General features: G+C 36.4%; 1 protein-coding gene across 1 annotated transcript; it reads left to right on the plus strand.

Moving 5' to 3' along the window:
- Window positions 1-9,561: 9,561 nt before the first annotated feature.
- Window positions 9,562-13,888, plus strand: LOC127952202 (uncharacterized). The gene is made up of 3 exons (XM_052550612.1): window positions 9,562-9,628; window positions 10,115-10,207; window positions 12,778-13,888. Exons 2-3 carry the CDS (start codon window positions 10,159-10,161, stop codon window positions 13,650-13,652), a joined length of 924 nt encoding a protein of 307 aa, XP_052406572.1. The 5' UTR covers window positions 9,562-9,628; window positions 10,115-10,158; the 3' UTR covers window positions 13,653-13,888.
- Window positions 13,889-16,640: the final 2,752 nt, after the last annotated feature.

The following is a 16,640-nucleotide window of genomic DNA, read 5'->3' on the forward strand; positions in this document are numbered from 1 at the left end:
TGATAGAGAATTATAGACTCGAACTGTATTCGATCAACACCAACACTCTTCATGAGTGAGGATTGGTAGAGAAAAATGAGACAAGTCAAAAACTTCATTGCAAATCACACAAGATTCCCTAATGGTTAAGGGCCACCCCACTGAATAGTTCCTATAAGCAATTTTTTTGGGGGGTGGGTGGGGTGGGGGGCTATTATGCAAACTCCACTTTTACATTTTTAATCACCTATAAACCAAATTAGTCTCACTTGGCCTGCCGTTTTGATTCTCTAAGCAATATTGCATCACATTGCTCATAGGCCACAAGGTGAACACCTGAGCACTAATTATTCAATGCATTTGAATATATATATATATATATATATATATATATATATATATATATATATATATATATATATATATATATGGCTACAGTCAGTTATTCTCTTTTGAAAATGTGTGTTCAGGGGCAGAATGTTAATCTTTGTTTTGGTTTGTAAAATGAATCCACTGCCAGTTTACCCAATTGTATTTCGGCACTCTGGGTTACCAGTTGTTGGAAAACACAGTGTATTTAGTTTCATTCATCATCAAGTGTGCTCGTTCCTGTTTTTCCTGTTTGTGTTTCAACCTGTATGTCAAGTCTGTGGAGGAGGGACCGGGTGAAAAAAACCCTCTCCAATATTTTGAATGCGGGCTGCAATACGTAGTTCAACAAATCGGTGTCAATCCTACATAAAGCACCTTTAAATTTAAGCTTAAAAATCCTGCTGCAAATTAATAGTCATTTTATGATTAAATTATCTTTATTTTGTAAACCACTCAGCACTACCAAACCTGTTTCTGGCACCACCATCTGTTGAACTTGCACTGGTGCCATTGCTAACAAATGTTAGTCTGGAGCCCTGTAAGAGAGACTTTCTATGAACTGGGTACTTACTACTTTGTTCTATTACATCTTAAATAATTTGTAGTGGATCAAAAATATTTAATAGTTCTTCATACTGAAACAGGGATTCGTGCCTGTAATGTTTTAAAAATAAATTGAAGAATAATGTACCACATTCATGGAAAACGGACATATCATTTTTAAAAATATATCAAATTTTCCAACAATTTGCATAATAATTATTTACTTGAAGCTTTTTATATCAGGGTTAATTTTTATTTTATGAGTTATTGAAAATAAACTTAAAAAAATATATATTTTTTTATTTTTTATTTTTAGAGTTGATTGAAGAAAGCAATGAGAATGAAGAATTGAGTTAAGTTGAGGAGAAAAATCATGTCAAAACTGGAGGAAAACCCTTGAGTTGCTCTCAAACCAAACATAAAGACTTAAAGAAAAGAAGAGGCAAGAAATATTTCACCTGCACTTAGTGTCGAAAGAGTTTGGATAGCAAACGTTCGTACACGTGATCAGTGCGACAAAACATTTTTGTGAGTTTCAGACCTGAAGAAACATCTGAGACTTCATACACAAGAGAAGCTTCATTCATGTTCTGTGTGTGGAAAGAGATTTTCATGTCAACAACAATTTAAAAGAACATCAGAAAATACACATTGCTGTGAGAGAGTACATGTGCTGTGATTGTGGGGATACTTTTACTGCAGCGAGCGGTTTAAAACAGCACCAGAAGATTCACACTGGAGAAAAACCTTACAATTGTGATCAGTGTGGGAAGAGTTTCACAAGATTATTAAGCCTTAATAAACACATCAACATCCACACTGGAGAGAAACCTTACAAGTTTTCACACTGTGACAAGAGATTCAGTCAGTTGATGAATGTGAAAACACATGAGAGGATCCACTGCACTGCATGTGGGAAGTGTTTAATTCAATCATCTTCTCTACACAGTCATACAGAAAACATTCACAGTAAGTAGATCATCTTCAGATCCAGCACTTTCAGATCTGATGCTGAGTCCTCAATAAATGAGATGCAATAAAATATAAGAACCTGCTGAAGCTCACTAGAGTTACATTGTTTAGGTTGAGAGTAACATAAAGACATGAAATAAATCAGATATTAAATTAATTATTTTGACATTGAACTTTTATATGAATTTGACCCAGGGAAGCCTCAAGTGCAGGTGAACTGGGAAGTCTGAAGGTATTTACACACTAAACTGGTAAGCAATTACAATATTTTTATCTGATTAATTACATGATGGTGATTTAAATATAATTTAAAATCATTGTTGTGTTAAACATCAAACAAGGATTACAAAAAGTAGGTTCAGCAAGAAATATTTAGTTTGATAAAATGTATTATATATAGCCTACTCTTTTGGACCATGCAAATGATGACATAATTTTCATTTTTGGTTGGGTAAACTATAAATTTAATAATTTATTTTCTTAATTTTATAATTACTACAATGAAAATATGAAATTATTACTTTAATGAAATGATACTCAAATAATAAACTAAAACTGCCAGTAGGTGTCATCGAGTCATTTATTAATTCGTTTGATTCATTCAAATGGCTGATTCATTCAGGAGTGAAGTAAAGGGTTCTGTAGGAATGGTTCATTGAATCATTAGGCTTGTTCGACTTGAAGTGGATCATCACCATCAGACCAATCGATCGGTGTGTGACATCAAAGAACCGCAAGAGCTTAGATAGCAGACGACTCCTTGTGCTTTTTAATCGCTCTCCAGAGCATTTGGTGGCAACAAGTGAAAGCAGCATTATACATTAGATTAGAATAACATACAGTAAAACATGATTAACAAGTTGTTTGTGTGAAATAATCTATTGAAACTCACATGTTTGCCATGTGAGACATTTACATTAATGCCTTAGTTACGTTTATGATATCAGAAAGTGCACTGGATGTGGTAGGCTACCTCTATTGAACAAGTTTTGCATAGCTAGTCAAATCAGCTTGTGCACAATTCCTGGAGGACCGGAGCCTTGCAGAGTTCAGATTTAACCTTAATTAAACACCTGATACTAATGAAATCCTTCAGGCTTATTTGAAAACTACATGGTGTGTGTGTGTGTGTTAGAGCAGGGTTGGAACAAAACTCTCCAGGGCTCTGGCCCTAGAGACCAAACTAGTGATTTATAGCACAAATCATCTTCATGAATTGAAAATGTATCATAATCATGCACAGCAGTTGTAGACTGATGGATTCAAATTTGTCCTTAATTTAATAATCTCACTTGATTTAATGTTTCTTTTAGAAATGATTAACGTGAACAAAGAAGCAAAAATAGAAGATAAAAAAATAAACTGTGATCTGACCTCGTTGTAAAACAGATTTAGATGTAAATCAAGGGTAAAGTTTTACATGAGATTCACATTCAGGGATTCCCTCTGAAATCACTTCTGCCTTCTCATTCTTAAGAAAGAGCATTTAACTGTGATCGGTGCGGTGAACAGTTTAGCTGTGCCTCAGTCCTGAAGAAACACCTGCCACTTCACATAAAGCAGAAGATTCATTTGTGATAAAAGGAAGTCCTTTACTGCAGACACTGAACTGAAAGCAAGAAAATTCACACTGGAAAAGGGTACAGACAGCAACACAAGATTCAATCTTTCAGAAACCATGAATACACATGAAAAGATTCAAACTGGACAGAAACCACATCAGAGTTTAATCAGTTATCTACAGTGACAATCACAGTGACAAGATCAACTATAGTCCTTTTATGAAGGAAAGTAGAAGTGTTTTAATTAACTCAAGAGTTCAGGAAGCTGAAAAAGGCCATAACACTTTTAAGAGAGACATGAATCTGATATAATTTTTTTAGTTGTTGTTCATATTTTTTTATTGGAATATATTGTTTCTTCTGTGCAAATAAAAGATCTACTTTCGTCTACCTTTGATTTTGGCCACTTTGCTTTTCTTTGCTTTCGTATCAGAGCAAATCAGACAATTTAAGATTCAAACAGAACAGTGTTGAGACACAAAGAGCTGAATTCCACAAAGAGGCTCAAGACAACAGATGATGATAAATCAGATCCCATTACCAGTCTGAAGTAAGCCTAACCAACCAACTCTTTCAGCTTTGAACAGCTTGCAGCATTAAAACAAAAGATCATAACTCATGATTCGAATCAGGAAGGAGATTGTCAAATTTGGGGCAAGCAACAAAGATTAATGGTCAAAGAGACACACAGCATGACCATCACATCTAAATCCATGATAGAAATCAATTGGACTTTCTCTTTTTCATTTGTTGTTTTATTTTCATTAATGTGATGTATCTCTTCAAGAAGACACAAGAGACGGAATGTCTGTCATTAGACCACAGCTTTTACTCTGTATATATTTTAGTCTGCACAGAGCGCGCCCCTGAACATTACCCAACATTCCCAGCACACAGCTACGGAATCTCTATAGTTTCAAAATGTTAACTTGGAATACATCACATTACCCCCCTTTTAAAACAACGAACATTCAGATTCACCTGAACCCTTGCATGGCACAAAACATTATCGGCATTAACAACAACATAACAGTTACTTTCTTCTTTCCAAAAACAACATCAGAACATCAGAAAAACATCATCCCGTAGTGCTATTCCAATGGGTGTATGTCTCATGAATTACAGATCCAAACATTTTGGTGGTTTTCTACTTCTGGATGAGCGGCGTGGACTCCTGTAACCCCTCCCCTGTAACCCCTCCACAGTCCTCTTGAGAAGGCTCAGGCTACAGCTACGGAATCTCTATAGTCTCAAAATGTTAACTTGGAATACATCACAATTAATGATACGGATGGCTACAGGTTCATTAGGCTGCTGTCACTTTAAGAACTTATGCATAGATCCAGTAAACTCACACATCAGATTTTCTCCAAAATATTGCTTCACCTCAAAGCCAAACTCTGAATTTAAAATAACATTAGATTAATCACACAAGTGCAACAGATCTCTAACTTTTGGATTGCAAACACATTATATTCGAATACCTTGATATTATCACATATACAAAAAGGTACCAGCTTCATAACTTTTATGTAGCAATAATAAACTGTAAGTGGTTTTTCATCATTACTGAAAACAGAACTGATCAACAGATCAGAGCTTATCAATACTACAGTCTTTTATATTTTAGACCCAGAACTCATTTAATACCGGGTTCAGATGCCATCCATACTTATAGAAGAAGAACAGAAGAATCAGTTACAAATCAACATATCTTGCATCTGCATTTTCTAACATTCATCATAAATGGAGGATGTATTTTAAAAACAACAATGAAGAACAAATTAATAAATCTTGGTGTCTCTTAAAAGCATAACAGACTCTTTTTCAATTTCCTGAACAAAAGCGGTTTGTAAAAATCTACTTTCCTTCATGAAAGAGTCAGCAAACTACAAGTGACACATGTGCATTATAAGACAATTAAAGATAATGTGAAACTCATAAGAGAAAACAATGATGTAATTTATATTATGAAGCAAAATTATGTAAAAGAATAAACCTTTGTGACATGGTTCTTTGAGGAGGAACTGTAACTTTGAGTTGATCTGAATCTCAGTTGAATCTGCTGCTTTTGAAGATGAACTTTATTCACTGTGAAAACTTCAGATATTGTTTCTCTGTCATGTTGTTGGTTATGAGAGATTTATCCAGATTATGTTTTATAGCTTGATTAATTAATGTGTCACATTTGTTGAGGAAACAACATCAGATCAGAAAGAGCTGTGAATTTTTTTGTATGACTGTAGAGAAGATGAACGATATAAACATTTCCCACATTCAGTGCAGTGAAACGGTTTCTCTCCAGTGTGAATCCTCTCGTGCAGTTTTAAACACTTTGCTGTAGTAAAAGTCTTTTCACACTTAAAGCACATGTACTCTCTCAAACCGGTGTGTGTTTTCTGATGCTCTTTCAAACTTTGTAGCCATGAAAAGCTCTTTACACACAGATGACAAGAATTTGGCTTCTCCTTTGTATGAACTTTCAGGTGATTCTTCAGGACTGAAGCTCTGAAAAATGTTTTGCCGCACTGATCACATGTGTAAGGTGTATCTCCATTATGAACTCTCATGTGAACATCAAGATAATTTTTGCTGGTCAAACTCTTTCCACACTGAGTGCAGATGTAACCCCTCTCTCCCAGGTCCTCTCTGACGCTCCTCGCACTCGCTCCGAGCGGGGCTCGAACCCGGGTCTTCGGTATGGGAGGCGGACGAACTAAGAGGAGGCTAAATGACGGGACTCTGTCGCTAGTGCATCTGTTGAGAGTTTACCTGCACAGCACTACTCGCTGGCCTCCGTTACACGGGTGAAAGATTTCTTGGCTCTTCTTTTCTTTAAATCTTTCTGTTTTCGTTGAGAGCAGCTAAAACTCTCCTCATATTCACTCAATTCTTCAATCGACTCTGAACACATGACACATGAAACAAACAGTTTCATGTGTCTTCAAATTGACCCACAATGATCAGCTTGTTCATGAGAAACTCCTTCATTCATCAGCTCCACACAGACTCCAGGAGCAGCGTTTAAGAGCCCTGCAGAGATGACTGCACTTCAGCGCACTTCACAGCCACTGCCTGCATCATCTGGATCAGAGAGAACACAACCTTACTGACTGCAGAGCACAGTTACACTTTACTGAATTTACTGACTTTTCTACTGTTAACTGTTGAACGTGTGTACTGTGTAATGCCTTACTGTTACATAACTTGAAGTTATAAAATTATAATTGTATGGACTTATTGTTGATCACTGATCACTGACTAGAGCTGTGTCTGAAATCGTTCACTCGTTCACTAATCCCTATATAGTGTGTGGCAGTTGAGTGCACTATATCAGGAAGCAGTTAAATAAGAGAATGGATTCGGACAGTGACGTACACACTGCAAATGAGACTTGGAGCTGTTGCAAAAACATCATCATATATACTTTTACATATACCTTATTTTAGAAAATAACATTCAAAGCAATAACACATTTAAAAGGACTCTACAGTATTGTTCAAAATAATAGCAGTACAATGTGACTAACCAGAATAATCAAGGTTTTTCGTATATTTTTTTATTGCTACGTGGCAAACAAGTTACCAGTAGGTTCAGTAGATTCTCAGAAAACAAATGAGACCCAGCATTCATGATATGCACGCTCTTAAGGCTGTGCAATTGGGCAATTAGTTGAATTAGTTGAAAGGGATGTGTTCAAAAAAATAGCAGTGTGGCATTCAATCACTGAGGTCATCAATTTTGTGAAGAAACAGGTGTGAATCAGGTGGCCCCTATTTAAGGATGAAGCCAACACTTGTTGAACATGCATTTGAAAGCTGAGGAAAATGGGTCGTTCAAGACATTGTTCAGAAGAACAGCGTACTTTGATTAAAAAGTTGATTAGAGAGGGGAAAACCTATAAAGAAGTGCAAAAAATGATAGGCTGTTCAGCTAAAATGATCTCCAATGCCTTAAAATGGAGAGCAAAACCAGAGAGACGTGGAAGAAAACGGAAGACAACCATCAAAATGGATAGAAGAATAACAAGAATGGCAAAGGCTCAGCCAATGATCACCTCCAGGATGATCAAAGAAAGTCTGGAGTTACCTGTAAGTACTGTGACAGTTAGAAGACGTCTGTGTGAAGCTAATCTATTTTCAAGAATCCCCCGCAAAGTCCCTCTGTTAAAAAAAAGGCATGTGCAGAAGAGGTTACAATTTGCCAAAGAACACATCAACTGGCCTAAAGAGAAATGGAGGAACATTTTGTGGACTGATGAGAGTAAAATTATTCTTTTTGGGTCCAAGGGCCACAGGCAGTTTGTGAGACGACCCCCAAACTCTGAATTCAAGCCACAGTACACAGTGAAGACAGTGAAGCATGGAGGTGCAAGCATCATGATATGGGCATGTTTCTCCTACTATGGTGTTGGGCCTATTTATCGCATACCAGGGATCATGGATCAGTTTGCATATGTTAAAATACTTGAAGAGGTCATGTTGCCCTATGCTGAAGAGGACATGCCCTTGAAATGGTTGTTTCAACAAGACAATGACCCAAAACACACTAGTAAACGGGCAAAGTCTTGGTTCCAAACCAACAAAATTAATGTTATGGAGTGGCCAGCCCAATCTCCAGACCTTAATCCAATTGAGAACTTGTGGGGTGATATCAAAAATGCTGTTTCTGAAGCAAAACCAAGAAATGTGAATGAATTGTGGAATGTTGTTAAAGAATCATGGAGTGGAATAACAGCTGAGAGGTGCCACAAGTTGGTTGACTCCATGCCACACAGATGTCAAGCAGTTTTAAAAAACTGTGGTCATACAACTAAATATTAGTTTAGTGATTCACAGGATTGCTAAATCCCAGAAAAAAAAAATGTTTGTACAAAATAGTTTTGAGTTTGTACAGTCAAAGGTAGACACTGCTATTTTTTTGAACACACCCCTTTCAACTAATTGCCCAATTGCACAGCCTTAAGAGCGTGCATATCATGAATGCTGGGTCTTGTTTGTTTTCTGACAATCTACTGAACCTACTGGTAACTTGTTTGCCACGTAGCAATAAAAAATATACTAAAAACCTTGATTATTCTGGTTAGTCACATTGTACTGCTATTACTTTGAACAATACTGTATATTGTAATTAGACATACCGCCGCGTCAACTTTGTGGTTTCATCGGTGGTATGTTATTAATTAGCTTTTATGTTCATAATCATTAAATAGTATTAAAAAAATTGATAACAAAAATAAACACAAATAAACACATTCATAAATTTATGTTAACATTATTTTTAGTATCTTGACAATCTCCTGAGCAGCGTTTTGAGCTCAGATAAGATAATGGTCATAGAGTACCCTCAGGCGACCGTTAAGTTGACATCAGAATGAATACACTACTGTGATTAACGAACATTTATAAATTATCCGCCAAATGATCATCATTTGTTAACAGTTAACAATGATGCCACATCAGTGAATTAGTAAAATATTAAACTTAGTTATTGCCTAATGTATGAAATATGGCAGAATATAATGTATGAAAGAAAAAACATAGTGATAGTGAGCGGTTTGGGATACAGAGCTGACCTGGGCTGGACGGTGACATCACCATCTTCTCCAGAGCTGCCGTATAGATGAAATGAACTCAATTAATAACACTGAATAATAACTGAACCCAATCATCTGACTTACTCCTGAACAAAAGCAAAATTGACTCAAACATTACATAATCATTCTGTTAGCACTAATCTGTATTGTAAAATGCACTATATAGATAAAGATGAACTGACTAGACTGGTTTTGTAGCTTTTTCCAGTTTGGTGCATCTCTGTAATGTGTCTTTAGGTCCGGTTTTGGAGAAGCTAATAATAGCTGAATGTATTACTTAATAGGTTCACATACTTTATGAACTACTACTACAAAATGATTACTAAGTTTCTTCAATAAAATGTAAAGTACAGGAGATCTGAATGACAGGGACGGTCTGTAAAATAAATGTCATAAAGGCTTGTTACAACATTTTACTTATTAAATATTGGATCGATAATTAAAATACTTTTACTTTCTGTTTTGTCATGTGGTTTCAGGGAAATGCATATCATGTGATTTCAGGAGACCTAGTGTCTGTATAAACACCAGCAGAGATCTTTCATTTACTGTTTGGACCTCTGGAGGAAAGAAGACACACGCAGAGAGAGACATCAACACACAGGTTTGACTTTGTTTGCTGAATATCATCAGTTATTATCACTCTGACTTCAACCATTCTGCCTTACAGTTGGTACTTTATTTTTGATTGATATTATGTATTTTCTGTTTGAATAAGTCACAACAGTACAGACAGCTTCCACTCTAAAAATGAGCTTGTTTAGTGATCTGCACACAGCTGATGAACTGTTCTGGCAGGTGCATGCACCAACGAGAGCGTGTGGAGACAGCCAATCTACTAAATTTCATTTTAGAATTGTCGCCATAGTTCTTTTTAAAATTTTACATCCAATATTAACTGAAAAAACATCAAACATCAGAATAACGTCTAATTAAATACAATACAAAAACAAGTAAGAAGATTGTAATATGTCATCTAATGATATTGACTTGTATAGTCTATATGGTATAGTATAGTGATGTCACTGTACTGTACAGGTATCTTCACCCCTCCCCCGCTCTAATGCACTGGGTGTGTCTGCATCAACAGCTGGATCACAGGCTGTCTGTACTAGACACGTCAGGGAGGAGGTTATGTGTGCAGGCTGCTCACGAGTTGTGCAACAGGATTCAGTGTTAAAGGGTTAGTTCGCCCAAAAATGAAAATTATATCACTAATAACTCACCCTTATGCTGTTCCAAACATGTAAGACCTCCTTTTATCGTCGGAACACAGTTTAAGATATTTTAGATTTAGTCCGAGAGCTCTCAATCCCTCCATTGAAACTGTGTGTACGGTATACTGTCCATGTCCAGAAAGGTAAGAAAAACATCTTCAAAGTAGTCCATGTGACATCAGAGGGTCCGTTGGAATTTTTTGAAGCATAGAAAATACATTTTTGTCCAAAAATAGCAAAAACGACGACTTTATTCAGCATTGTCTTCTCTTCCATGTCTGTTGTGAGAGAGAGTTCAAATCAAAGCAGTCTGGATATCCGGTTCGCAAACGAATCATTCAGTTCACCAAATCCAACTGAATCGTTTTAAACGGTTCGCATCTCTAATACGCATTAATCCACAAATGTCTTAAGATGATAACTTTTTTTAATGTGGCTGACACTCCCTCTGAGTTCAAACAAACCAATATCCCGAAGTAATGCATGTACTCAAACAGTACACTGACTGAACTGCTGTGAAGATGAACACTGAGCCGAGCCTGATAACGAACAATAGACTGACTCGTTCACGAGTGAAGAAAGTAGAAGAAAGAAAACAATTGAAATAAGTTACTGATTGCACTTGAAGAAAGATGGTTTTCTCCAACCACAAGCAGTGATGTTGATTAAAGAGCCACACAGATGGGAAATCAAAAATTATCTGTATTACAGTGTATGATGTAGCTGTCCATCAGTGTAAACAATGTGCAAAGTAATTAAACCAAAAAGTACACGATTTATAAAGTTATTGGCTTCTAAAGTAAGGAGTCGACTCTGAATCGCTGAAATGAGTCGTTATAGATTTCAAATCTTTTGCCCATCTCTATGTACATCACTAGGAGCACTTTGCATAATAATCTCCGCCTACCGTCTTGGGAGAAACGGAACTCTGAACTGCCCCACCCTCCACACAGACGCTCTGGTTGGTGTGAGAGCATCATGTCGAGGAGACCATGTGTTTTTAATTGTAAAGGCAAGTTTGTTTTATTTTCACTGCCAAAGAATGAAGATCAGAAGAACCATTGGCTAAAATTCTTTTTTACCACAATACCAGAGCAGTACAACAAATCCCTTTTGTTGTGTTCACTGATGACTGCTTTTCTATTCTCGGTGAGTTCAAGGCGGGATAAAAGAGGGTTCATTACCAACTTTATTTAGACCAACAAGCATCTCCGAATCACAACGCGAAGTATGATTATGAAGTTATGTGTTTGTTTTCTCCCGAGCGTCTTATCAGTATGTGTGCTGTCTGCAGCCTGTCTGCGCTGATCTTTTACAAACACGTCATTAAAATGAAGTGTAACAAGTGCTGCTAACAGATATTCTGTGATAAAGTAATCCATATGAAAACAACGCGATGTCCGTTTTTCACGTCTCCCTTCGTTATATCCAATGTGACCACGCCCCCGCGCTGAACGCCCTATTCAGATTCAAACTGAAGCGCGCGGCTTGAATACACCCACACAGAAGAAAAAGCAGCGAGACTGTTCAAGTTTTTTATTTTACTGTTTGCTTCGCGGTGAGAGGAATAAGACATAATTAATACATAAGGCATTAATATCTTGTAGTCCTGTACAATATAAGTCCTATTGTACAGGACTTATAAACAGTGATAGGAAGCTTAGAATTTTCATCTTACTGGCTCTTTAAATACACAATGTGGAGCATGTTGTGATCTTTAAACTGGTGTGCACCAATCTCACAACTACAGAAGAGACATCTTATATATTATATTATACATCCACCCCCCCCCCCCCACCCAAACTTATGTAGTATAATGGGGGAAATTAAGCTTTTCAAAGATTTAAAGCAATTGAACAAATTGCTTTTCAAAAGCATTCACTGTTGCTTGCTTTGTATTATGGATGGCTCGGCTAAACAACTGGTATAAGAAAATAATGGCTAAGATCCATATTTGAACAAAATGACAAATTTGGAAAATATCTAGGCAACTTGCTTACATGTAGTTAAGTAAAAACACTTATACCTATTATTAAAAATGAAAACATTTTCCATACCCCACAAGATATTAATGCAACATTTCAGACGTTTTACACAATGATAAAGAGACGGATCAATTTTCTAAAGTTAACCCAGAAAGAAGAACCATTTCACCACAGTTTTTAGAAATTAAAAGCTTGTCCATCCCTCAGCAGATTAATACAGCATTTACTTTAATTTAATTTTTTTTTAATTTAATGTTTGCATCCCCCAGGATACATAGCTGCTTTGGAGTTATAAATTAATTACATTTACATTTAACCATTTAGCAGACGCTTTTATTCAAAGTGACTTACAAATTACAAATTAATTGAAAAATGAATGCTTGTTTGCTAATGCGTGTTGCAGCATTTTAGCCAGATATTTTAACTAACTTGCAGGTTCATGCAGCAGTTAAATAAATGTAATAAATTACATGTGAATGGAGTGAGTGGCTCAGGTCTGGTCTAAATGGAGAAAAACATGTCTCTGTCATTTAACATGTGTTTGCTTTTAGTAAACTTCACAGACAAGACAACATTCCTCCACATGATGGCATCGGAATCAGAATTCAAAGTTCTGTCCTGGAATATTCATGGTCTGAAAACAAGACTAAATGAAAAAGAAGCTCTACTGGCAATCTTTGGACAATACGACGTTGTGCTTCTGCAAGAGACTCATATTGGTGAGAAAGACATTCGTAAAATCACTGAGGCCTTTGGAGGGGAATATGACATAGAAACACTGAAGGATAAGGAATTCAAAGAGCAACTGAAAAGGGAGAGGAAGACGATGTATTTGACTTTCTTCAGTTCAAGAAGCAGAGGTGTTGCCATTCTGTTCAACAAACCACACACACGTCTGGAAGCAATCTGTGAGGGTGGAGATTACGCTTGGGTTCATGCTGAGATTGACAATCAGAAGTACACCTTTGTGAGTGTCTATTACCATTCTGACGACGACCATCTAATCTGTGATCTCATGGTAAAGATTTTCTCCAGTTTCTTAAGAAGTGGCTCAGAAGCTTTTAAATGCAGGCCTGTATTTGGTGGAGACTTTAACACAACACTCGATGACCAGGATGTGAAGAAAGCACATAAGCCACGGAGAAAAAGACTGACTAGGTTCATGAGTATATTGCAGCTGTCAGATGTCTGGAAAGAAAAGCATGAAGCAGAATCAAAAAGATACACGTACCAGTGCAGCAATCACATGTCTAGATTAGACTATTTTTTCATGTTAAAACAGGATCTGAAATATGTGCGAAACTGTAAAATATGCCATGATATATTTCTGTCTGATCATTTCCCCTTGAGCCTTAGTCTGAAAATGAGTGAAACTGATGTTGAAGAGCTGAATCCCAAACTTTCATCGTTGAAAGTAGAAGATTAAAGATCTAGGGATACTGCATACATAGTGTAGCACCTGGACCAATCATACACACAATTATTAATCCAGAAAGTTCTGTGGAGCATCTCTGAAATATCAATTTACATCTCAACTAGTCTCAACACTAGTCTAGTCTTATGAACTAGTTTGACCAACTCGCAGTTAACCAAGGGCTTAATCTGTCTTACTTTTCCCTTTCCAATTAGATAAATTACTCTTTTAATATTAATTATTATATAACTGATTTTAGAGATAAATGTATAAGTGTATATTCTTTATATATAACCACTTGAGAAATGTAAACGTGTCCAGTTCCCTCATCTCGTGATTTTCCTGTTATAGTGTTTGGCCTGTGTATTAATTCAAACTCTTTTGTATTAAAGAACTGCATGCTGTGGTTAAATAAGATCACGTGTAGCATGCTTGGTATCTATAAACACTAATTCTCATTCTCTATTTGTTATTTTACATTACATTTTGCTAACTCTGTGACACATCAGTAGAAGAATCTCAAACACCCAATCCAATTTCATATTTAACTACCCTGCTAGAAGACAATGGATTGTGAAGTTTCCCTCCAAAAGAAGAACTTCTTGTTGCTCACTCACTTCTAGAGGTCGTCACTTTTTCACACTTTAAAAGATCACTGATCACAAGATCACAAGCAGATTCAGAGATGTTTTTATGTGCAGATGATGCTAAGCTATAAAAGTCTTCTAGGGAGCCCTAACTCTCTGACTCGTCTCTCCATTCACCAAAGGTCCTTATAATGAATTATTGTCAGATTTAAAATGACGATGAATTTAGATATAGCTGAGCCATAGGTGACAGGATGTTTGTGATCTTCTGTGCTGCTGCTGCTCCTTTCTTTGGTTTGAGAAGTGAAGCTAAACCATCCATCTGGAGACCAAAGGGATTGTTGCAATCCAACTGAATTTCACAGAAACCTAATATAGTTTAAAAGGATGAATCAGGTTGGCTGCCGACACATTTGAACCTTAAAATAATATTGTAACATTTAGAATTACAAAAACATCCAAGTAATTCATCACAGCTGACATTACAAGACTTGCCTTGCTCAATGAAGAGTGCAGGATTTGATCTGGATGTGTGAGAAGAACCACCTGAACCACATTAAGCACTATACAACTCTGTGAGGGCAGAAAAGTCACCTAATAATAATAATAATAATAATAAAATTACCACCCAACAATGATTCACTTGTTGTATTCCTGCTAAATTAATAACTGAGTAATAGAACATGTCTGTGATAAAACAAGAGTAATAAACGCAAATGCAAGACTTATCTTAACTGCAAGACATGAAAATCAAGAAAGTTTGACGTATAAGTTAAATTCTTATTTATTGTCCGTGGTTATACTGTATGTTTGTTTTCGAACCCCAGTCAGAAACAGTGCTCCTTGTTTGATTGGTTTCAGAAAAATATAATGACAATAAAGGCATTCAATTCAATTCAAAATATTTATTGAGAAATTTAAAACAGAACGCCCAAGCGACTTTACTGTAGCGACTTCACTTTAAATTTGTCTTCTACTAACATAAAACCAAACCAGGTCTCACATGCTAACAGTTTTATGACCCCCCAAAAAGCTAAATTAAATTCTAAGAATATTACTGTCTTGATGTTGGTTCAGGTACATTTCTAGTAGAAATATTTCAATTCTTGTTTTAACAAGGATCTGCAGACATCCTGTGTGCAGCATACAATTAAAGATGAATTATAATATAGAAAGGCATTTACACTTAAATACACAAAGAGGTATAAACTATAGGCTAATATAAATAGTATCATCAGCTGTATTAACTCAAAAATAAACATGTCACATTATTTTTTACCGAATGTGTTGGACTTTCATTTCAGTTGGGCACAAAGGAACATTAAGAAGAATATGTGTGACGTTCACTAACATTGCTTTTTTTATATAAAATGAAACAAATGCGACTAAGACAAATTATTTATCACCTTGGTATATAAAGGTATATAGCATTTCAGTGGAATGCTATATAATGAAATAAAATGTTCTTTGGAATGGAAGTCATGACCTCAAGATTAGAGAGTTTGACTTATAACCCTAAGGTTGTGGGTTCTAGTCTCAAGCTGGCAATACCACAACTAAGGTGCCTTTGAGCAAGGCACCAAAATCCCCAACTGCTCCCCGGGCGCCACAGCATAAATGATACCCACTTCTCTGGGTGTCATAAACCGTGCCTCTGTGGCTCGCTCCAAACACCGAAGATCACCATCATCTGATTATTGAACTACAATTCCCATCATCCCCGTACCTAGGACTAATCCCCTGCACAGGTGCATCCACTTTCCCTCCCTATATAAACTGTCTCCAAACTCCTGCTCAGTGGAAAGTCTTGTTCTGCCCTGGCTAACATTTCTGAGCGTTATATTTCTACATTGATTGATTCCCTGTTAACTGCCCCTGGACTCTTTCCTGATTCTCTGTCTGCCGCCTGCCCTGACCTCCACTTGGTAGAGTGGAACATGTTTTGAAACATTTTAATTCATAAAAATAAATCATGAGAACATAAACTAGATGATGTCATTCACTAATTAGCATATTTATGTCGTATGTGTGTCGTATTGTATTGTCTCCATATGCTCACATACTGCAATTTAATTTAGCCATTTAATTTAATTCTCAATAAAACTGTTTTTATTACTATATTTTAATGTTTCTTTTGTCAGACAAAGGAATGCATATTATAATGACTGAAACGCGGTCCCTTAAGACTACATAACCAGCTCTCAAACCTTAATCTGCACTAATGAAATCAAATACACATACGATAAAGTCAGTGGTTGTGCTGTGACTGATAGAGTTAGAAGCAACAGAACATCTTTTTTTTTTTACTGAAAGTGCTTCTCCTCTCTGCGCTCGCTGTACACAGCAGATGCAGAGAGAGAGGCTCACGCTGGGAAAGAGAGACCTCGCTCTCGTGCGGCAGCACCAGAGAGTC

This window comes from Carassius gibelio, chromosome B3 (genome assembly GCF_023724105.1).
Source record: "Carassius gibelio isolate Cgi1373 ecotype wild population from Czech Republic chromosome B3, carGib1.2-hapl.c, whole genome shotgun sequence".
In the NCBI taxonomy this organism is placed as follows: domain Eukaryota; kingdom Metazoa; phylum Chordata; class Actinopteri; order Cypriniformes; family Cyprinidae; genus Carassius; species Carassius gibelio.